Source organism: Pogona vitticeps, chromosome 13 (assembly GCF_051106095.1).
Source record: "Pogona vitticeps strain Pit_001003342236 chromosome 13, PviZW2.1, whole genome shotgun sequence".
Lineage (NCBI taxonomy): Eukaryota > Metazoa > Chordata > Lepidosauria > Squamata > Agamidae > Pogona > Pogona vitticeps.
The window spans coordinates 11,040,923-11,064,332 of record NC_135795.1 but is presented as its reverse complement, the minus strand read 5'-3'; the positions used below and the strand labels follow the sequence as shown (position 1 = coordinate 11,064,332).

The 23,410-nt window shown below is 44.8% G+C and overlaps 1 protein-coding gene across 1 annotated transcript in view; it reads right to left on the bottom strand.

Moving 5' to 3' along the window:
- Positions 1 to 309: 309 nt before the first annotated feature.
- Positions 310 to 23,410, bottom strand: part of TECPR1 (tectonin beta-propeller repeat containing 1) — a 35,013-nt gene continuing 11,912 nt past the window's right edge. The window contains exons 12-25 of the mRNA XM_072982327.2: positions 22,691 to 22,843; positions 21,198 to 21,347; positions 20,118 to 20,275; positions 17,695 to 17,819; positions 16,813 to 16,915; positions 13,484 to 13,580; positions 12,532 to 12,611; positions 11,081 to 11,137; positions 8,039 to 8,213; positions 6,524 to 6,659; positions 5,645 to 5,737; positions 4,952 to 5,058; positions 3,275 to 3,394; positions 310 to 1,794 (exon numbers count right to left, since the gene is read on the bottom strand). Of these exons, the coding sequence (XP_072838428.2) occupies positions 1,594 to 1,794; positions 3,275 to 3,394; positions 4,952 to 5,058; positions 5,645 to 5,737; positions 6,524 to 6,659; positions 8,039 to 8,213; positions 11,081 to 11,137; positions 12,532 to 12,611; positions 13,484 to 13,580; positions 16,813 to 16,915; positions 17,695 to 17,819; positions 20,118 to 20,275; positions 21,198 to 21,347; positions 22,691 to 22,843 (1,755 nt within the window). The 3' untranslated portion in view covers positions 310 to 1,593. The remainder of the gene's footprint in view (positions 1,795 to 3,274; positions 3,395 to 4,951; positions 5,059 to 5,644; positions 5,738 to 6,523; positions 6,660 to 8,038; positions 8,214 to 11,080; positions 11,138 to 12,531; positions 12,612 to 13,483; positions 13,581 to 16,812; positions 16,916 to 17,694; positions 17,820 to 20,117; positions 20,276 to 21,197; positions 21,348 to 22,690; positions 22,844 to 23,410) is intronic.

Below are 23,410 nucleotides of genomic sequence, written 5' to 3'. Positions count from 1 at the left end.
AAGGCCAACACGGGAGTGCAATATTTATTCAATTAGGTAACATGAAGCAAGAATGCTTGGATTTGTTTTTAATAGTACGAAATAGTTTGGGGGCTGTATGCCCAGACATCTGTTGGGGGCCCACACTGAAGACTAATATAACGCTATTGCACTGCAGGTGGTAGTTGTCCGATCACCACAAAGTGCTCTTTTTTAAAAAACCTAAGAATGTCAAGCATCACACAGACAGCCCGCCCTCATTTCAATGCGCCCTCCCTTTCAAGAGAAAGTGGGAAATCGTTCTAAAGAAACCCTTGTCTTCACCTTCGATTCCGAAAACTTTAGTTTAATTGGCAGCAAATACGTTTACAATATATCGGTTCTGAAACTCAAGGACATGCACAAGGTGAACGGATGAACACGAAACACACAACTGCTGTGAAACCATGCCACAATGCGAGTCCAGGTTTGTTAAAGGGCTCCATGGACAGTCGCGTGAGATGAAAAGGAAAGAGAGCCATGCGTTCCGCTTGCAGCCTGCCTCCGATGGAGGTTAGCAGAAGGATCTGACCCTTCGGGAAGGCAGCTCCCTCGTTCGATGGTAGACCTCCCTCAAGGCAGTGGGCTGCAACTCCCGGAAGCCTTCACCACCAGCTCTGCTGGCCGCCGTTTCTGGGAGTTACAGTCCAAGCACATCTGGATGACCCACGGGTGGGAACCCCTGTTCTGAGTGGGGGGTGATGGGAGGAGCAGAACTGAAAAAGAAACAGTGGGTTCCTTTCTCCTTGGTTCCTCTTACTCTTGGGTAAGCCAGGAAGTGGACAGCAGCAAAGAGAAAAGTTTCCTGGCGTCCCAAGGATCCTGAGCGGGCTGCATGCCACACCAAGGCAGCCAGCGGCCGACCCCTTTTCTGTTGCATCGCATTGTTCTGCTCCAACTCAAGTTCTATTAAGAAATGACCTGATTTAAAATTAATTTCCCAGATCATATCTTAGACATCCTACCATAGCAGGAGACAGCTGTTCCCACCAGTCAAGAACCTGCCCTCACATAGCCGTTTGACAGAGGTCAGTGGGATTGTTACAAAACAGGTTTTAGGGGTACATTTCTAAAAGTGGGTAGGCAAAAAATTCATGAAACCAACCCAGTCGCTCCAACAGAACTATTCACATTATTGTCAGTTTATGCAGCAGCTGCCTTACAAAGGCTCAGCTTATGTGGACGGATCCTGTGCCATCCCAGACATTTGGCACCATATGCCTAACGTAAGTATGGAGAGGATAATAAATTAAAGTGGTTTGTCTTTTTTTTTGGTTAAAACAGCAATAACAACAACAATTTGCAAAGTGTTCAGAGAGAACATTCCACCCACCTTTAGCGTCTGACCTATTTGTGGGTGACTTCTGAGTTGTTTCGTGGGAACTGAGCACGGGTTTCTGGGTCCCCCCCCCGATCCCGGCAGCTTGTACTGTGGGTATCTGCGAGGCGTTGAGCCTCTTCTGTCGACCCAAGACAGAAGCATCCAGAGACCAATAGACTTCCGCCACATCTGCACAGAGGGAGTGGAACACAGAAGGAAAATGCAGGCCGTGGGCATTCTCTCTAGGAAGTGTGTTAACAGTGGATGGCGTTCTTGTCCATATCGCGAGCAGCGTCTACCAAGAGGGTGGTCTGAGGATGGTCTCCTCCTCCTCCTCCATTCTCTCCGGCATCTAATTCCCTCGGAGGGTGGGGAGGGTCCCTGGAGGTCTCTTGAGATGCCACCTTGAGGTTTTCCGTTGCGTTCCCTCGGACTGTGATGTGATCCCATCCACCCTACAACAATCAGAGACGGCGGTTTTAAAGCAGGAGTGGGCCGATGGTGTCCCACGCACCCCCCCAAGCTGTTTTGCTGCCCCAATCTCATCAGGCCCTCCCCAACCCTGTGCCCCCCCCATGTGAACGGATACTCTTGAAAGCTTGTCGGACCAGTCACGCTGCTTTTAAAGATTTCACTTCCTCCCCAGTAGGCTTTAAGGCCAACTGCTACAACAACAAAACAACCCTCTACACACACACACACGCACCAAAACTGGAAGCAAACTGTTGAAAATCACATAAACCTAGAATGCAGGAATTTTGTCCTTCTCCCATATTTTTGATGGTCCCCTGGATGATTCTGGGGCCAGGAAACATCCCCTTCCCACCTGCTGAAGCTGCCCATGGTTTAAAACCAAGTGGGAAATCATTCTGCCTGCGAAGGAGAACTAGAAGTGACAAGGCAAAACATGATGTGGAAATGTACAGTGGGGGTCTTGACACTTGTGTATTATTATTATTATTATTATTATTATTATTATTATTATTATTATTATTATTATTATTATTATTATTACTATTACTATTACTATTACTATTACTATTACTATTACTATTACTACTATTACTATTACTATTACTATTATTATTATTATTATTACAGTGGTGCCCCGCGTAGCGACATTAATCCGTTCCAGGATTAACGTCACTATCCGGAAACATCGCTATACGGAACGTAAAACCCCATAGGAACGCATTAAACTCTGTTTAATGCATTCCTATGGGGGGGAAAACTCACCAGTAAGCGAAGATTCCCCATCCAGTCTCCATTTTCGCTGCCTTGGTAAGCAAGGGCAGGGCGCAAAAACGCTGCGGGTGGCCATTTTCTGCACCCGGCAGCCATTTTGGAACCTCCGATCAGCTGTTTTCTTAACATCGCAATGCGAAGATCGGTAAGTGAAACACTTATCGATCATCGCAATGCGATGTTTACCCTATTAAAACATCGCAATGCGGTCGCATTAGCGATCGCAAAAAACGCGTCGCTATGCGGATTCGTTGTTAAACGGTGCACTTGTTATGCGAGGCACCACTGTATTATTATTGTTGTTGTTATTTAATAATAATAATAATAATAATAATAATAATAATAATAATAATAATAATAATAATAATAATAATAATAATAATAATAATAATAATAATAATAATGTGCTATGAGGTAAATTCTGACTCACAGCAACCCTTTTCAGGGTTTTTCAGGTAAAGAATATACAGAATTGGTTTCCCCTTCCCTTCCTCTAGGGGGCAACCTTGGGATGGTGCCGCTGACCCAAGGCCACCCGGGCTGGCTCTACTTGCAGGAGACATAGTCAGGAATCGAACTCCCAACTCTGGCTCCGCAGCTGGAGACCAAAGCCACTGAGCTATCCAGCCAGCTCTGACAACTGCATCAGGGCCCAATAAATCCCAGCAACTTTGCATGCACAGCACTCACCCCAATGCCATAGTCCCAGGCTCCTCCTCTAGGTTCCATGGGCTGGACTCCAGTGCGATGACAAACGGTCCCACAACTCAGGCTGTGGCTTCCTTGGACTTTATCTGCTATCACCCAGACCTAGAAAAAGCAAGAATAAGATTGCGCCCATTTTACATGCTGCAAAAGCTTGGAAATGACTAGCCCCAAGTAATGGTTACATATTAGTTCCTTTTTTAGAGTGACAACAATGCCAGGAAGTAACTTTTCAAAAGTAATGTAACTAATGAGAACTAAGTTAATTTACTGGTGCAGTGAATTAAAATTTACTAGTAACGTTAAAGGATATTTGAAGGTATTGAGCAAAATCCCATCACTTGGTATAATAAATTGTAATAGGTCCATTGAATCAATGGGGATTTGACGAGTCAACTCCTCCATAAGTTCCACTGATTCAAGTAGGCCTACTCTAACTGCAACTTACTTTTGGTATACTTAAGTCACAATTAGGATTTGGGCCACTTTAGAAGTATTTTGACAATAATTTTTTCAATTGCCAGTCTGCCATATTAACAACCTTATTTTTTTTTTAAAAAAGAAAATAGTAATAATGAAACAAACTACTTCTCAATCACTGTAACAAGTAATGCCAATTACTTAAAAAAAAAACAAACAAACAAAAAAAAAACTATGGCCAGAATCCTATTACTCAGGCACACTAGCACAAGTCAAACAGCATCAATGTCAAGAGTGAATTCCTCTAATCCAGGAGCTGGTACTTGAATTCTCATTGTCTGCTAAGCCACACAACTGGCACGTGACAGGGAATACAAGCACTGACTGCTTCGCCAGTATGGATTTGCCACTGAGATTCCCCCTAACAGAGGCAAGTCCAATAGGATTCCGGCCAATAAATAAAGGAAACAAATTACTTTGAAAAAGTAACTTTCCAGGATCTGGCCGATCTGTATTCTTAATGACTACAGTGGTGCCTCGCATAGTGAGGTTAATCCGTTCCGGATTAACCCTCGCTATGTGAAAACATCGCTGTACGGAACGGGGAAAGCCATTGGAACGCATTAAACTTAGTTTAATGCGTTCCAATAGGCTCCAAAACTCAACAGTTCAGCGAAGTTTGTTCATAGCCGGCAGCCATTTTCGCGCCCTCGGTAAGCGAGGGGAGGGCGCGAAGCTGCGTGCGGCCATTTTGGGGCTTCCGGCGGCCATTTTGGAGCCGCCGAACAGCTGATCCGCGGCATCGCTTTGCGAAGATCGGTAAGCGAAACGCTTACCGATCATCGCAAAGCGATTTTCGGCCATAGGGGCCATCGGTATGCGATCGCATTTGCGACTGCAGAAACCTCCTCGCTATGTGGATTCGTTGTTCTACGGTGCGCTCGTTAAGCGAGGCACCACTGTATACTAAAAGAAAGTGGCAAACTGATGGAATTTTATAGGCAGACATTTTATTATGAACCCATCTCTAGCCAGAAAACAGATTGTAGAGGCTTTGTAGCCCAAAGCATCTGGAAAGAAAGTGGCGAGGGAAATCTTGTTTCTTTTTCATGGTTGTTCTATTTATTTCTTGCATTAAATTTCTCCCCTGCCTTCCCACGAATAGGAGCAGCCCCCAAGCATCATTACAAACAGATTAAAAACAGTTACAATCTACAAGGTAAGTTCACGGCGCAATCAGACCTGGTCCAAAGGCCCGACGGAGACTTTACGGACGTTGTTCGAAATGTGCTCCCAGCTGGATCCCTGGGGATAGCTCGGTGTAATGCCCTGGCGATACCACAGATTACCTACGAAGGATAATAATATGCAATATCAATTTATTATTATAGCATTTCTTGTTTTAGCAAAACATTTGGGGAGGGCTTCAATCTGGAACACTGATGAGACCTATTTTAATAAATAACAGAAATACATACATTGGCGTGACACTCTTGACTTTGTTCTAATGTTTGCCGTAATAAGAGATAGGCCCGAACTGTCGAACCATCGATTCGTGCAGGTTAATTTTTCAGCCAAAATAGGTGTTCAGTGCCCCACCTTCTCTGGCAGGTGCCCCACTCATTATCGGTTCATTTAATTCTTTTAAACTCTTTTAAAATATTTGAATCATTTACTGTTGTTAGCTTTTAATAATTGTGTTTTGCATGAGGGAAGCCACCTCGGGCCTTTTTAAAGGAGAACAGGCATGCATGGTCAAAATAAAATCAAAAGCCTGTGCTAACTTTTTAACTTGCAGCAAGTCACCCATGAGATTTATACCAATTATGTAAACACCCCCATGAAAATTGAATGGGATTTTTGTTACCGCAGCAAAAACAATGGGAAGTAATTATGCAAGGAAACAAGCAAAGAAAGAAGTAAAAAAACACTCACCATTTTTATCCACCACAAACACGGACGTTCGCCCAACTGAGACTTGTTTGAGCTTCTGCTTTGGAGGAGAAGGAATGTGATACCAGCAGTCGCCTGCAGAAATGATGTCCACAGGGAAATTTTAAATACATTTTTTAAAAAAAAAAATCAAATTAATACTACTGATAGCCGCCTAAAGTGGTCCATCGGTCCAGATAGGCGGGGTATAAATCAAATAAATCAAATAAAAAATAAATAAATTGAAGTGAGGTTTTGTACGCAGCTGCTAAGCGTGATCTGTCAAAAACGCGCAATTGGAGAAATTCACACAGGCTACTGGCCCCGTTTCTGAGCCCATTTCCAAGCTTGGACACAGATCAGGAAACTGAGTCATTGAGATATTGTTGGACTACATCTCCCGTCAGCCCCAACTAGCTCAGGCAATGGCCAGGTCCCAAACCCTTCAGATTAAAAAAATATTATTTTTTTATTATTATTAGTTTTTTCTATATGCCACAGCTCTCCCAACAAGGGACCCAAAGCGTCTCACAACATTAAAAAAAATCACATAATTTAAAAACACAAGTTAAATATTAAAAGATAAATTAAACCTATATATGATTACAAAATTAAATTAAAATTAGATGACGTATAAGACCACTCCTCCACACCAGAAAAATGCACATCCACACATAGAAAGCTAGCAGGTTGTTCAGAATAAGTTGAATGTACTCTCATTGACATGCTAGTTTTCTACAAGCAGGGAATCATTTCGGGGAGCGCCCGCTCACACAATGAACCTTGCAGGAGCCAGATCTGCTTCAACATAATCTCACCACAGGATACAAAATCCTCACAGGAGAGCTGAAAATCAACCGCTGAAACTGAGTGAAGACTTACCTTCTGGTTTTTTGGGGGATACCGAACCGCGATAAAATATGGAGCCATCTCGAGCGACTGCCCAGACTTGGTAAAAGGCTCCTATGGAAACCGAAATGAAAGGTTGGTCGGTGCCAACATGTAACCAGGAGGTGCCCTAAAAGAAGAGAGGAGTGAAGGAGAAAGCAAACATGTGGTGGTTACGAAACCTCAGTCTTTTCTGAATTCCCAAGAAAGGTAAAAAGAGTAGAAGATTCTGTTCTTCTTTGGTCCGGTCCCTAGAACACACAAAATGGTCTGATCATAACTCAAGAGGAGAAGAGATGGAATAACCTGTTAAAATTCTATGTGACATTTTCCATATATGGCAAACGACTCTAGGTTAATGGTGGAACAACGTATAGCCATATGGAAGTTGCCAGAGAAATGCCCCATCAGGCCTAGCCACCAGCGCTGCTGATGGGAAATGGCGACGGGATCGTGGTTCAGCACAGCAGGTGGGGAAATGCTGATTCTTGTGGCTGTAGTGAATCCACTCCGGGTTTTAGTCAGAACTTTACAGAATCTATCCCGAGGGCTGAGCAGGGTTCTGTGCCTGGGAACAGCTACTGGAAAGCTTAGCTTAAAACCCAGGACACATTCGCTGGAAAATGGGAGTCCCCAGACTTCCAACATCTAGAGGGCCACGCATTTCACATTCCTGTTTGTAATTGCACAACTGGCACCACATGAAACAGGTTTTAAATGCAGCTCTAGATCATCATCTTAGAACTGAAGAGCTGGAAGGGAAGCTATGGCTCATCCAGTCCAGCCCTTGTCAAGGAGGAACAATGGGGAATCGAACTCCCAATGTTTGGCTCCACAGTCAGAGACGTAAACCATTGAGCTACTGCCCAAGATCCTGTATTTTCAGACCTGTTCCATATTTCAGTTGGGCTCTTTGAAGGAAGACCAGCTAGAGCAAGAGTAAGCTAAACTGATGCAAAAGACAACTACAGTGGTGCCTCGCTTAACGAGTGCACCGTTTAACGATGAATCCGCATAGCGACCTGTTTTTGCGGTCGCTAATGAGATCGCATTGTGATGTTTAGATAGGCTAAACATCGCATTGCGATCATTTCTGCACCCGGCAGCCATTTTGGGAACAGCTGATTGGTGGTTCCAAAATGGCCGCCGGGTGCAGAAAATGGCCGCCCGCACCATTTTCGCGCCCTGCCCTCACCGAGGGCGCGAAAATGGCGGCGCTACAGAGAAACTTAGCAGAACGGTGCGTTTAGGAGCCATAGGAACGCATTAAACTAAGTTTAATGCGTTTCTATGGCGTTTTCCGTTCCGTATAGCGATGTTTCCCCATAGCGATGGTTAATCTGGAACGGATTAACCTCGCTATGCGGGGCCCCACTGTACTAGATTCTCCAATGGATTGTTGTAAATCATAGCTGACCTGAGGACACAAATGAAGAAGGAACTAAACTGTTGCAAAAGATAAGAGGGAACAAGGTCTGCATCATAGGCACATGGGGGTGGGGGTCTTACCGCTGGGTTTTGGGGAGTGACGTTCAGTCGACACAGCACATCCCCTTTGTCGCTGATGGCCCAAAGAGCAACAAACTCATCCTCTGCCGCTGGTGATTGAGGAATGATCGAGACATTCCATAAAGCTATGGGAGGGATCTCCAACCATGGGCCAGTTGTGACGATTTTACATTTCCTGCAGATGGGGTATCAGGGTGAGAGGAAAAGAGGAACAGGAGTTAATTTTTCTGTCATTTCAGAAATGGCACAAACATCCCACCAGAAAATGGTCTTTGGGAAGAATACAACAGGAAAAAAATAAGCTAAAATCGTATTGCGACTTTTGACAGTGAACTAATACAAATCAGTGTAGAAAGTAGCTGAAATCTTGTTGATTAGCATAGTCATCCAGAAGTAGAGTAGGCATTTGAATCAATGAAAGTTGAGGAGCTGACTCACCCAATTGCCTTTGAGATAAAATATATACACATGCTGGACACACATCTTAACTGACTAATTATCAGCCAGGGTTTCTAAAGTCATTACTAATTGCAATATTATGTTATCTACTGTTATTTTCTTTCCCAACTAACCACACCCACCATTTCAGAAGAAGATTCAAAGGTAAAGTCTGTCATTCTTTATATTACCAGATGTTGTTCCCCTGTTGTTTCCTTTAATCACTATTGTTGTTTACAGAACCAGGCTTCAAAAGAAGCGAATATGAAACAGCCATCTGAAATCATGACTAGGTGTGAAATGCAACCTATGCATGAATGCTTTACCATGTAGTCCGTATTCTAATTCATATGTCTGAAGAAGTGGACCATGTTCCATGAAAGCTTGCATTAAAATATGGAACTTCTTAACGTCTTTTTGTTTTGTGTTTCTTGTACAATCGTCTCTGATTCAATGGGCTGAATCTAGAGTGACTTCTTACATTAAGCAAAAGAATTCCATCCATTATTTGTTGAGGACCAAGCTGAGAGACTCAGCACACCCATGGGCCAGATCTGTACTGATTTCACAACTCATTGCAAAAGTTGTGCCAATGCTGGCAACAGGATTTTGGTTATTGATTAGAACGGGGATCAGCCTGACCCATTTCCAGTCTTTGGCTTTCTTTAGGATTGGGGATGTGTGTCGAAATCTGTTTTGTTCAGTGTGTCTTTCCCATTTGGTTTTAACGTGGCAGCTTTGACAACGAGCCACAGTCTCAGCTGACCCTCCCCTTTGTTTTCGTAAGCGGCCATTCTAGTTGTGAAATAAAACGATGGTTCTAAAACATGTAAGTTTTCAATGTCATCTAGGGTCACAAACTATCTTCTAAACCATTACACTGACTATACAAATATTTAAAGTCTGGATCCTGAGGTGGGATGGGAAAGCCTTCACGTGTGTGTGTGCGCGCGCACGTGCACATGTGCATGGGGGGGAACGCTGCTATTCTTTCTCACAATATTCAGCCGTTGGGAGCTGGAGGCAATTTCCTTTACACCAGGAACCAGGCGGTTTGGGGCCTTGAGTGTTTAATCTGTAGCCAACAGAGGTAAACCCTGAGCAAGACAAGGACTCAAATTTAAAGGCTTACTGGGGTTAGTAAAGGAATGTGTGTTTTATGGATAACTGTGGGGAAAAAAAGTGGAGAATGCCACATGAGCCCAGAAGGAACTAAAGCAAGGTCAGTCAATGCACAGAGAAGGAACAATCAAAACACAGGAGCTGAAACCCTCCCTTTTCACCCTAGCCAAATACCTTGGGCTTTTTTTAACCTACATTACTACAACTTGATCAGACCTTGCCCAGTTGGCCTCTGCCTCCATGAGGACTAGTAACAAGAAGCACAGGCCATTAACTCAGTTTGGACTCACAGCCATCATTCCTGGGGGGGGGGGGTTCTAATTATAAATCAGGGATGGGCACCCAAGTTGTGGGACCCATTGTTGGGGTGACTCAACTCGGCTTCCCCCCCCCAACGAATCAGATTTGACTCACAACCCAAAACCCACTCACCTGCCCTTCCCTTTTTTCCTGTGGGGGGGTTTGTTTTTTTAATAGGGATTCAAAACTGGGGCTTGAGATTCGAGACCTGGTACCAAAGATTCAGGCTCAGGTCCAAAGAGGTGCCTACCTCCCTGGTATAGAAGTGCTCAGATGTGGTTTCACCATTTCCCAAAGACTGGGAAGGATTATATGCTACTGTCATTGACTTTGGAAATACATACGAGGAGGGAGAAGGTCTTGAACCGCCTTTAAAACCATCCACATATGAAAATCAGTGGTGTTTAAGTGACAAGGAGCAGGAATTCTTTTTAAAAGCACGCAAGCGATGCAAACATTTCCTTTGCTCTTCCCTTGGCAGCCTTAATTCTTTTTTTTAAAAATAGGTCTGCACCAAAACCAGCTTCTAAATATGTATTCTAAAACAGAATTTTGGCACTTAAAAAAAGGAGATTTGTGCTGGTATATTTGGAAAGCGCAAACAAGTAGACGAAGAGGCTCTAAATCCATGTGTCTGGGAGGGGCATCAAAATATGCCATGAACAAATTTCCGAAACATCTCTAAATGGAACGCTGGGGTGTTCTGGCCCTCCAGATATCTGGATGGCCAAATCTTTTTTTTCTTACATCTCTTCTGGACTCAGATTCCCATGATCCCTTACTCTGGGGCCAAACTGGGCCTGGTTCACAGGAGATGTAGACCAAGACATCTGGGAGACCAAAGACTTTCCTCTCTGTGAATAAAACACCACCCTTTCGCCCAAAATGTCCATCCAGATGCTGGTGGAGTCCGACTCCCAGCATTCCTCCCCATGGGCTGTGCTGCCTGTGGCTGATGGGAGCTGTAATCCAAGACCATCAGGAAGGCTGCCTTTCCCCCCTGACTCTCGGTTTGTAGTGGGGATGTTTTCGTAATGAAGACAGGCGTTGTGCATGGAATGGAATCAGAACACAGAAAAGTTGGCAGGCAGAGTCGGAAGGAAGGAGAGGAACGCAGGTGGGGAGTCAGGAAAAGAGAAGGCGGTGGCCTGAAAAGTATTTAAAGATCGTGCCGTGTTTTACCTGGCCCAGCGCCTCCGCCTCACAAAGTCCTTCATTGTCTTGTTCCCGTGATAAGACCTGGTGAAGAAGAAAGAGAGCCTTTTAAACACTGTCCAACCTGCGAGGATAAATGTTTTTCTGTCCCGTCAGTCCTCTCAAACAAAGGGGCAACCGTCGGAAGGGGTGGACCCAATGATGGGGGAGAAGGTGAAGGGACTCCTGCAAGGGTAGTGATATCGGTCCCCCATTGATTACTCCTTAGCACTTAGTCAGAGAGTTCCACAGGCCACTGACCTACCATCTTTGTGCTAAGGCAAGTCACAAGACCTCAGCAGTGCGTAGCGTAAGCCCCTTGAACAAGCCTGACCTTAAAAGAGCACTCTACTTTTACCCAGTACTTTGCAAGTACAGACACATGGGCTTTGTGATTCCTTAGAACTCACAACAGCTCAGTTAGGTAGGACTCTCAATGATAGCTAGTTTGTGGCCCTCTCCACCTCCTGGATTTAGCCAGACCCTGCTGTTCAAGAGACCAGTCGTCTGTCAGAATTTTTATTATTTTTTATTAGAAAACTAGAGTTTCATAGAATCAGTTTATATTGCTCAAGCCTTAGCATAAAGAATATATTCAAAGATCATTGCAGTTGAATAAAATAACTAATCCCCATTAAAATAATAAACACTATTAAGCTGGGCTAAGGTGGGCTAGCCCCACCTCTTTCTTTCTCTCCACTTACATTCTTTCTCCTTCAAGCCACATGCTCAAACCATCAAGTTCTTTTTCTCTCCCATCATCATGGAATCAAACTTCTCCCGCATAACCCATCGTCCATTTTCTACATAATCTAACTCCTCCCTTCTTCTTGACACTTCATGGCTGTTAACCAATTAGCCTCGAGGGGCTGTAACCCCTTCCTCCACCCTCAATTCCCATGAAGATCCAGGTGTTTTATCTCTTCTCCAATTAGCTCGGGATGTTGAGGCTTTCACCAACCCCTTGGCTGGATCTTCCGCTTTATCTCAAACCACGTTGTACCAGTCTTCCGAAAAACACTCCAATAGCACTTAGAAAAAACACGTTCCAATGTCTCTGAAATCATCTCCACACAGAACCTGTCTGACTCATCTTACATTTCTCTGACTATATATCCCACACTGCTTCAACTCCATCACACTAACATTTGCCAGATCATCATCAGGGACCAATTCATGGCCAAAACATGTTTGATCTCTGTTAGATACGGATTTCTCCTTGCTTATTTATTTAAGAGTGGCACTAAGCTGCTTGCTTTATTCAACTGGGATCATATATCCTGACTTCATAGCTGATTTTGACCTGTGCAGTGTGAGTGTGGACTTTTATTTTTTGCTTGTGTGAGTGATAACTACCAGCTACAGCCTGTTGTGTTGACTGTTTTGATCTCTACTTGTTTCTCGGGCGTCCAGAAAGAAAGAAAAATAGGAGTCCTTACGCTGGAAAATCTGCTGCGTACTGCCAGCCTTCCCGATCCGTGCCGCCTGAAACGCTAAAATCGATGTACCAGTCCGACACCTGGATTGCGGACAGAAAAGCAAAATTCAGAAGCAGAATGAAACTTTGCTCCTTCCCAAAGTTTGAGGCACTCCCTCACAAACGCAAACAAACACCTGTGTCTTCCTTTACTGAGTCAATCCATCTCATGTTCAGTCTTCCTCTTTTCCTACAGTTTTCCAATTTTCCTAGCATGACAGCATTTTCCCCCCAGTGACTCTTCTCATAAAAGCATGATTGCCTCAGTCAAGTCATTTTGATTTCTAGAGAGAGTTCAGGCCTGATTTGATGTAAGACCCATGTATAGTGATGCCCCGCATAGCGACGATAATCCATTCCAAGAAAATCATCGCTATCCGGAATCATCGCTATCCGGAACAGAAAACCCCATAGGAATGCATTAAACCCTGTTTAATGCGTTCCTATGGGGAAAAAACTCACTGCTATGCGGAAATCCTCCATCCAGACGCCATTTTCGCTGCCCGGTAAGCGAGGAAAGGGCGCGAAAACGCTGTGGGCAGCCATTTTTTTCCCAGCTGCCATTTTGGAACCGCCGATCAGCTGTTTTCTAAACATTGCAATGCGAAAATCGGTAAGCGAAACGCTTACCGATCATCGCAATGCGATGTTTAGCCATTAAAAACATTGAAGTGTGATCGCTTTTGCGATCGCAAAATCCGCATCGCTATGCGGATTCGTCGTTAAACGGGGTGCTCGCTATGCAGGGCACCACTGTATTTGTCTCTCTGCTGGTGCAAGATTTTCAAGATGGGAGGGCCGGTAAAAGCAGTGATGATGTTATCCAATCTCTTATGAGAATAAGAATAAGAAGGTGGCTGATACAAAATCTAAAGTCTGTCCTCCCACAGCAACTTGCTTAAGGATCCGCTTACCCAAGACCACTGGGGGGACGGGGGCTTGGTGTTTGTTTTCGTACACTCCCGTAAGCCAGATGCGTCGCTCCACATGTACCGATCCGTGGGCAGGCCCCTGCAAGACAAACAGACACAAAGCTGTGGCTGATCTGGGGCACCGTTACTCAGAAGAAAATCCTATTTAGATCATCAGAATGTCCCCGCCCCCCCAAAAAAACTTGGTGATCTTTTAGACTACAACTCCCATAGCCAGTTAAAACTATGGGAGTTGTAGTCTAAAACAGTGACCCGATGGGGAAAAGGCTCCTTTTGAAAACACACACAATGCTTCTCTCAGCCTCTGCTCTACTATCCCGAGGGCATCTGAACAAAGGAGAGAGGGCTGTCCTTCAAAAAGGCTGTAACTGTGACATCGAACTGTTGGCCTGCTCTCACAACCCAGAGAGGCTAGCTTGGCTGGTAAATGAAGGCACAGGGCCTTCTCTGTGGTGGCATCTCAGCTCCCAAGGGAAATTAGCCTTATTTCCACTGCCAGCTAAAATTGTACTGTTCTGAAAAGCCTCTGGTCTTTATTATTATTATTTTAAAAACTGGGTTTTAGAGAATGTCTAGATCTGCTTTTAAATAATGTCTGGGAACTTATATCTGTGGAAGGTCTGCCTAATTTGCTGCGGCTAATTGCATCTAATTGGTGAGGTTACGGTTGCATCTTAACTGAGCCACTGGCTGCTCGACCAGGACCGAGCCACATCCTGGTGCCTCCTCAGTCGCAGATGGTAACACATGCCTTATAGGATTCATCGTTTTTCATCCCCTCCCTCCTGTTTTTAAAAAGGTTTTCATCTCTCTGTAATATTTTTTAATCTATTTTCAAGCACGACACTAACGGAGTTTAGAAATGCTTCAGACCAAGTACAGTAGGACGGCTGGATCTGAATCGGTACCCGCCATTTCACTAATCCACCGCCTGAAAATAAAATAAAATAAAACCCCAAAACGCATGTTCCCAAGGTGTATTACCAAGACTGACCACTGGATGGAACCAGAGTTGTTGTTTAGTCGTTTAGTCGTATCTGACTGTTCGTGACCCCATGGACCAGAACACACCAGAGACTATCCTATAAAATGCACTCATGGCTTGACCGTCTCTGAGTGAAGCAGCTTCAGGCGATATGGAGAAACTGCATTTCGATGGTGGGGCAGATGGCAGTTGCTGGTTTCCAGGAAGCTTCCCCTGTGGACAGGAGGGCAGGAAACCCAGTCCTTTGCCAAGATTGGGCCAAGGCTCCCTCTCTCAACCATGCATGGCACCAAAGAAACCGGTAGTCAGAGCTTCACGTATTCGCGATTTCCGGTATCCGCAGGGGGTGGGCTTGGAAATGATCCCCCGCGGATACTGTGGTCCAACTGCAAAGAAATTCAACAGGAAATTGGGGGGGGGAGGAATTGCAACTTTTAGACCGACACCCCTATTTTAATCCCCAGGTGAGGACTTCTGCCCGTGAACTAAAAAACTTGGACTCTACAACTAAACTGACCGAAAGACACAAGCTGGGTATTCATAAAAACTTTCTGAAAGAAATTGTTCACTGGGACACAAAAGCAGTTCTAAGTCAAATGAGACCAAGCAAAAAACTAATGTTCCTTTCTACATTTTCAACCATGCAATGCAGACCTTTCCTTGTATGACAGAGCAGGAAAGGCTACTCGGCAGTCGCAATGAATCAAGGATCTCTTTTTATGAGATATACTTGTTGCATTCACAGATTGCATTCTCAGGGGTACATTAATACTCTGCAGCTATATGTGTGGAAAAAAAGAGTTCTGTGCTTAATACCGAGCAACTCCAGAGCGCTGCTTTCCAGCACAACCCCTTCCTCGCCAAACACACCCGGTTTTAACATTTGTTGTACGTCTGCCCTCACATGGTGAAATCCGGAATCCACTCATCAGGGCAAATGTCTTAGGCTTTTGCAAAACCAGAGGTCTGGAGCTCCAATTCCCCCCTGTGCATCTTTGGAGAAGAGCCAGCCTGAGTAGCCCTGGGCAAGCTGGACAGTCAGAACGAACTAAGCAGCACATCATCATCATCAAGAAGCTTATCGAAGGGTCAGGTTTAAGAAGATAATGTACACACCCTTCTTCCCCAACTATGAGGATTTTGCATTGATCACACCAAAAATTAGAATGCACCAGTCAGGTCGAAACTGCAGTTTGCAAAGTACAAAGACACCAGGGTGATTTCAAACATTCAGGGTAGACGGAGTGATCAAACTGGTCCTCAGTGATTTCAATGGGTCTACTCTAAGCATGACTAAATGTGGATCCAGCCCATAAACCATTTTACACGGAAACTACAACATCAGTGGGGGCCTGCTGGATCTAAGCAGGAGACCTCTCTGGTCCAGCATTCTGTAAGCCACGTGACTGGTCAACCACGAGACACCTGGACGTCCACAACACAAAGGCACAAGAGATGCCTGGCCACAATTTCACTGCACAGAGCTGATGACCCATACAGGCCCACCCTTATGCAACCCTCCCCTTGGGCACTCATCCATTCTCTGGTTCCACGCCAGCACTTTATCTTATCGCTGTGACTTAAGCTACTTCCCTTACGCAATCATTAAATAGCAAGAAGATTCTGGCTAGGGCTTAACATTCTGCATCAAATCCCAGCCTCACTCATATTTCCCTTCACATGCACTGCAGTTCCTGCCGTTCATATCCAGCTGGAAGGCAACCATTGTTTGCAATTTAATCCAACCCAGTAAACTGTAGTTTGCATTTTGCACCACAAAACGTAAGTGGAAAGTTGGGCACAAAGTTGTCATCATTCATTCATTCATTCATTCATTCATTCATTCATTCATTCATTCATTCATTCATTCATTCATTCATTCATTCATTCATTCATTCGCCATCAAAGTCTTTTTAGAAAATAATGCAGATGCAACTAAGAAGTGGAGTAGTACACTCAGGACTCAGAGGGTTAAGTCATCAGGATTTTTTGATTACCGAGAACAAGCACATCATCTGGGCCTTGCTCTGGCTTTTTTTTAAGCTCAGATGTACTAGCTGCAAGGGCGGAATGAATTTTCTCAGCAATAATATATTGGTGCGAGGTATTCCTGCTATAATACACAGCACTGAGTGGCAGATTGGTCTCAGATAGGTAATCAAGATCCATGGGCTCTACAAAAGACCTGTTCCCTATGAAGATGAAAAAATGCAAGAATTGTTCTGCCAATATGGGTCTATCACAAGGCGTGTCACATTTCAAAATCTACTATTACACTATCAAAGTGGAGCATTATCCAACCCTTCAGGTTTTCAGCGTCACTCACCTGCTGCTGTATCCAGTGACAGGATTCCATCGCTGGTTCTCATAAATGTAGACACATTTCACATCCGATTGTGTGTAAATGTTATCTCCACTGCTTGCCAGACCTACAAGTCCCAAAGTATGAATCATCACTCGCTGGTTGTGCATTTCCATTTGTTGGCTATGATCAGCTGGTGTCATGTACTGCCAAGTCATTTATGGTGATACTGATCCTTCGAGGGTATTTGAGATGTTCAAGGAGCAGTTTATCATTGCCCTCCCCAAGGCAGCTTTCATGACTGAGCAAGGTTTCGAACCCAGAGCGTACATAAAGCACTTTATCCACTATACTACAATGTCTCTCACGGATTTACAGTGGTGGGATTTTTACTCCAAAAAAATCCCATATCTATAAATTCTTCATTTTGAGAGTTCTGGCTGACTGGGAGGTGCCTTACAGACATCTCGATGTGGTTCGCCTGTGAGAAAGAGCCTACACTGGAAGGCTGTGATGGTGAACTAGGCCTAGCTTCCTGTTCTTCAGGTGGAGCTCTGGCCTCGCTAGGCCTCAAAGCCTTCCACGTTTAGGCCTTTCTCCCAGGCGAGCCATGTTTAAGGTGTCTGTCAGTCAGAATTTTCACAATTGAGAATTATGGGATTTGTAGTCCAAAAAAATCCAACCACTAGTGGCTTATTTAAACATTCATCTGGGGCCTTGATATCTATAAATCAAGCAAAACACATTAAAAGGCATTGAAAACTTTACATCTAGAAAACACTCGGAGCACAATGGACTGAGACAGTTTCTACACCTGGAAAGTATTTCTGAAAAGAGGAGCACCCCTTCGAGTCACGTGCTCACTTGTTCTTTGCGGTAAGAAATTTAGTAAGAAATCCTGGTTACCCAAGAAGCTGCCTCCGTATCCGCCCGTGTAAACCCAGGCTGTGTGGTCATAGCCGATGCCCCAGACGATGCCGCGGCTGTTGCTTTCAACCAGCCGGAGGTGTCCCCCAATCTGACGCCAGAACCTAAAAGTCACAAGGAATCCGCTCAGCATTTATCCAGGGTAGGGAAACATAAAGGAACACATTGGTGAAAGCCAGTATCCTGTTGGGTGAAATGACAATGGACGCTTGTCATGACTATTTTGAGAGATGACTGTTGCGCAGCTGGCTGTCCCAGGTAACCACAACCAAATGCTGGCCAATATTTTTATCTGCTGGTTGTTGTGGGTTTTTCGGGCTGTCTGGCCGTGTTCCAGAGTTTTTTCTTCTTCCTAACATTTCGCCAGTCTCTGTGGCCAACAGAGTTCTGACTCCTCTCCTCTGAAGAGGCCGGCCACAGAGACTGGCAAAACGTCAGGAAGAACGACCTTCAGAACACGGCCAAGGAGCCCGAAAAACCCAGAACAACCAGCAGATCCCGGCCGTGAAAGCCTTCGAGAATACATTTTTATCTGCTCTATCTTCAGAGGTGCTAAAGGACCCTGTATGTTCTTTCCTTCCCCTACCATTTATCCTACTTACAGTCCAGAGATGGCTGGAGTTTTGGTAACCTTGCCTGCTGCTTTTAGTCCGTTTTGGCTGGGAGGGACCTTTTGGGGCTGGGTGACTGTCCATCTACCCAGCACGACCCCACTGCTCTTGCCTGTCTCCCCTTTCAAAGCTTCTCAGTGCCTTTTCCCTTCCTTGCGAGTCTGCCGAAATCTGTTGCTGAAAGCAGTCACGTTTGTCAATTTGCTGTCTGATCTGTTCAATAACTTTTAAAAAGGGGTTCTTAATCTTTCTCCTTACTAATGTCTCAGCGAGAAATTGAAAAGTAAATGCCTGTGAATGAGGGAAAAAAAGAGGTGGTTTACTCTGGGAAAACTGACACGCTTCTGCTCTGTGAATCCCTGCACTTCTGCTGCGCAGCCAGAGATGTCACCAAAAATTCAAAACTCTGCAAGGTGAGAGACAACATGAGACTCTGACTCCTCAAATTAAGCTGGAGGCTCAGCAGAATGGGCTAGAAACTGGCACCCCAGGCTGGGACTTGGGAGGTCAAGGTTCAAGTCCCTATTGAGGCACGGAATTCTCTAGATGATCTCAGGCCAGTCACTCTCTCCCTCTCAGTCTGACCTACCTCACCAGGTCCGTGTGAGGATCAAAATGCAGGAGAACCGTGGGTCCTGCCTTAAGCTCACTGGAGGAAAAGCAGGACCAAGTTCAATAACTAGAAACAACAAAGGAAGAACAAACTGGAAATTCCTTAAGTTTGACATTTGAACCCAGAAGCAAGTAATGTGTTCTCCTGCTGAGGTTTGGGACTACAGCTCCCATAGTTCCTCACTTCTGGCCATGCTATCTAAGGTGGGTGGTACCTTTCAACCTCATGCTCTGCTAACTAAAGGAAATACCATATTTTTCTGTATATAAGATGCCCCCATGTATAAGACGGCACCACTTTTAAAATCCAAAATTAAGAAAAATAAGTGGGGCTTAGCAAGTGTAGGGGGAAAGGGATCAAAGTGCTGCAGGATCGCTTTGATCCCTGCTTTCCCCCCCACTTGTTTTTGTTCTCTCCTCAGCTTACTTACGTGTATAGATGAGCCTCAATCCTTAGTCTAAAGAAGATTTTAAACAAAAGTATAGTCTTATGCATGGAAAAATACGGTAATCAACATTCGCTAGCATATGTATTTTAGCTCTAACCACTACAGTATACCCTCCCTCAGGTTCTGTTTATTTCCAGTAAGGAGGATGATTAGAAACACAGCAGGTTCTGAGAGGTCAGGTTGGTATTTGGGAGCCCCCATCCAGCCCACTTCGCTGTTCCTTAGCAAAGAGCAAGCTGCCAGCCTAATTAGTTAATTATAGCTCAATAACGAACGATGAGTGATCAAATTAACATTGATGGTTAACAGGTTTGGCATTCACCGTTACAAAAAGAACCAAAGGCAGTAAGACTGCACTAAAAGCTACACAAAACCCATGTAACGAACATATCAGTCAAAACAACAACATAACCCACAGGCGAGCGCAAGTAAAAGTGTGCAAATTGGTGTTTCGGGACTACGATGCTCAGAATTCCCACAGCTGCCCTATGGAATCCTGGGAACTGTAGTCCCACAGCAAGAGGGCAGTATATAGACCTCCAGGGGAAGGACAGAGTTCGAACTGCAAAGTTACGAGTCAGGTGGAACCAAAAAGTGCTTCTCAGCCGACTAAAGAAGGGATTTGGCAAATATCGCTCTGCCGAGGAGAAGGCACTGCCCTGCGCAGCTGCCAACACCCACACCCACCCCGTAAATCACACGTGTGGCCCGTGCAGGAGAGGTTGCTTACATTTGGTCGCAAGGCATGGGGTGCATTGCCGTTTCCAGGTCGGGGCTCGGCTCGCTCACAAAGATGTCTCCTTTACAGGTCAGAGACCAGATGGCTTGGTGGGAAGGAGGCCCCTGGATCTGCCGGCTTTCGCAGCAGGACGTGCTCAGGAGAGCCAGCTGGGAGAGAGAAAACGGGTGTAGGTTTCCTACCAGCCAACTGGGAGGAGTGTGCAAACTCCCCCCCCCCTCTCTCCCCACTGAAAACACCTCCTTGCCCACTCATTGCCAGCAGCTACAAAGTACACTCAGCATCCAAGCATCAATCTAAATATTGAGGGGAATAGATATTCTTTAAAATTAAACTCCCTGTTTCTCCTGTTCTGGGATTTTCTTAAGGACAGGTCCCCGGGTAGTCACATGTACTACTTAAGCTCTGTCTTTAACCTAAAGATGAATCATGCAACATAGCACGCTAAACTGTAAAATACATTGATGCAGAAAATCACATCCTATTTCTCACCACTTGGGAAATATGTCAGCCAAAAATAAATAAAAAAGATCAATAAACCGACCAGCCCTAAATCCAATTCCCAGTTTCAACTGGAATCGACCCATTAAATGAATGAGATTATGTACCACGAGAGTTGATTTACCGTTAACCAACTGGTTTGGTGGGTCTGCTCTGGTTGAGATCAGCCACTGAACGTAAGCCATTATGTATTTTGCTTAAACAGAAGCATTCAAGAGCAACATTTTACCTGAAACGTCTTCGTAGCTGTGATGAGCGACTGTAGCCCTCCAGACATCTTTGGCCTACAACTCCCATAAGCCCTCTGGCCAGTGAGAAAACATAAGGGATTATGGGAGTTGTAGTAAAAAACAAAAACCCAGAGGACTCCCTGGTAGTCCAAATTGCACCAGACTCTGAGACACAAATGATCCGAATTCATTTTCATAAAAATGCCCCACTGGCTACCAGTTTGTAAGGTGAACAGTTAAGCTGCCGATGATGACCCCAACCCTGTTAGTCTTCAGTTCTTGAATTTCACTGCACTGCTGTGGGCGTTTGTTTTTTGTTGCAATTAACCTGCAGTCTTACCCAGTCGTGCATTTCTTGCTCGGTAGCTGCCGCCAGTCGGATGGGCCAACGCTGCTTGGTCTTCTCCGGCGTATACAGAGCAAACGAAGGCTTCGTCTCATTCAGGATCTCAACCAGGATGGTGACTTCATTGAGGAACACGTGGATATACTAACAAACGCATGCAACACAAACACAGGTTGTCTTATTCAGGACATGCACTGTTATGCAGTAGAACCCTCATATCCATGGGGGGGTCGGTTCTAAGCTGCTGCCCCCCTGCCCGCATATGTTGAAAAACACGGATTGTAGTGAATGCTATACATAACATGGTCCTTGGCTCCCTGTAGTGGCTAGTCCTGGATAACTTCATCTTTAGAAATATATATTTCTAGGATTTTTCCTTTAAGATTTTTAATATTTTCAGACCATGGATAGGAGAATCAGTGGATACTAGTGTTCTGGATATGGGGATCCTACTATACTCCTTTAAAATAAGTAAGTAAAGAAAGAAGATGTACAGAATAAATAAATAGATAAATAAATTCAAATATCCCATCTGTAGCTACCACCAAACCACCTACAAGCAATTACATCTACCCCAGTAAACCACAACGCTATATTATTTAGCCAGTGTGTTTAATGGACTTACAGTGGTGCCTCGTATAACGAGTGCACTGTTGAACGATGAATCCGCATTGCGATGCGGATTTCCCCATCGCTAATGCGAGGGCACGCTCGCATTACGATGGGGGAACAGCTGTTCTGCGGCTCCAAAATGGCCGCCGGAACACAAAAAATGGGTGCCGGTACACCCAAGATGGCCACCGGAACAAAAAAATGGCCGCTGGCACACCCAAGATGGCCACCAGAACACCCGAGATGGCCACCGGAACAAAAAAAATGGCCACTGGTACACCCAAGATGGCCGCCAGAACACAAAAAATGGGCACAGGTACACTCAAAATGGCTGCTGGTACACCCAAGATGGCCGCCGGAACAAGGGAAAACATCGGAGAACGGTGAGTTTTGGGCCCATTTGGAACGCATTAAACTTTGTTTAATGCGTTCCAATTGGGGTTTTTGATCCGTTTTACGATGTTTTCCCATAGCGAAGGTTAATCCGGAACAGATTAACCTCGCTATGCGGGACACCACTGTATTTTGAATCACAGCCCCCGGTTTTGCTGGTAAAAGTCAAACCAGAAGTCATCAGAAGTGGGCTTCTTGTGGTATTCCAGGTCTTGGCAGACTACAACTCACATTATTCCTAGCCAGCATAGCCAATGGTGAGGGAGCATGGGACCTGGAGTATAACAACATCTTTAAGACCATGTGCCTAAGATGGGGTGGAAGCTCTAGAGAATCTGGGTTTATTCCACCTTCCTGTTGTGTGGAAGGAAGAGAAGGAAGCTCTTGAGAGCCGGCATTTGGTGAACATTTTTCTGTGCAAGCGCATAACACTGAACTGTGGCTTATGGGACAATGCAGTCTCTGGGGTTGTTTGTTCGTACCTTCTTCTCCTCGTAGTGCATGTAATAGATGAAAAGGATGCTGTCGCGTGTGCCGTCGTCGGTGAACTGGTCGAGGGCCACGCGGACATCCACCCATTTGTAAGGCTTCCAGTTTCTCCACCACTGCAAAGTGCCCGTTTTGACCCAGACAGACTAGAGAGGCAACAACACACAAAGCACATTTAGGTGAAGACACAATAGCCAAACATCTTCTCCTTTCCCTACATGGACCTTTTTTTTCAGTGTGAAGATCTATGCTCTATTAATATTCTTCAGACAGAGTAGCAACACATGTACCAAGTAGGACTGGACTATGAGCAGGGAGCAAGAGGCGGACAGATACATCAGTTGTGTTTTTATTTCTAGATCTACATACAGATTGATAATGTTATGCTCCCTTCCTCCCTCCTCCTTCCACCTAACTAGGGACACACCTGAATACACAGAAGCCAGCTTTAGGAACTTTTGTAATGAATTTTAGGGCTCTTTCTCCTGAATGGACCTCCTAAAATGATAACCATAAGCATTCCATTTCTACCCAGTTCCTCGAGTAACTATGCCTATTTAACAACCCTAAGTTCAACACTAGTCTGCAGCAGTCCACTAGCAGAATGTTCTTATATCTTATTGCTGCTTTTATAAGGAACCTCTACACAAAACGCTTCAAGAGACACACAATCCAATTTAATAGTGCTATGAAACAATAAAATTATAGAAGGA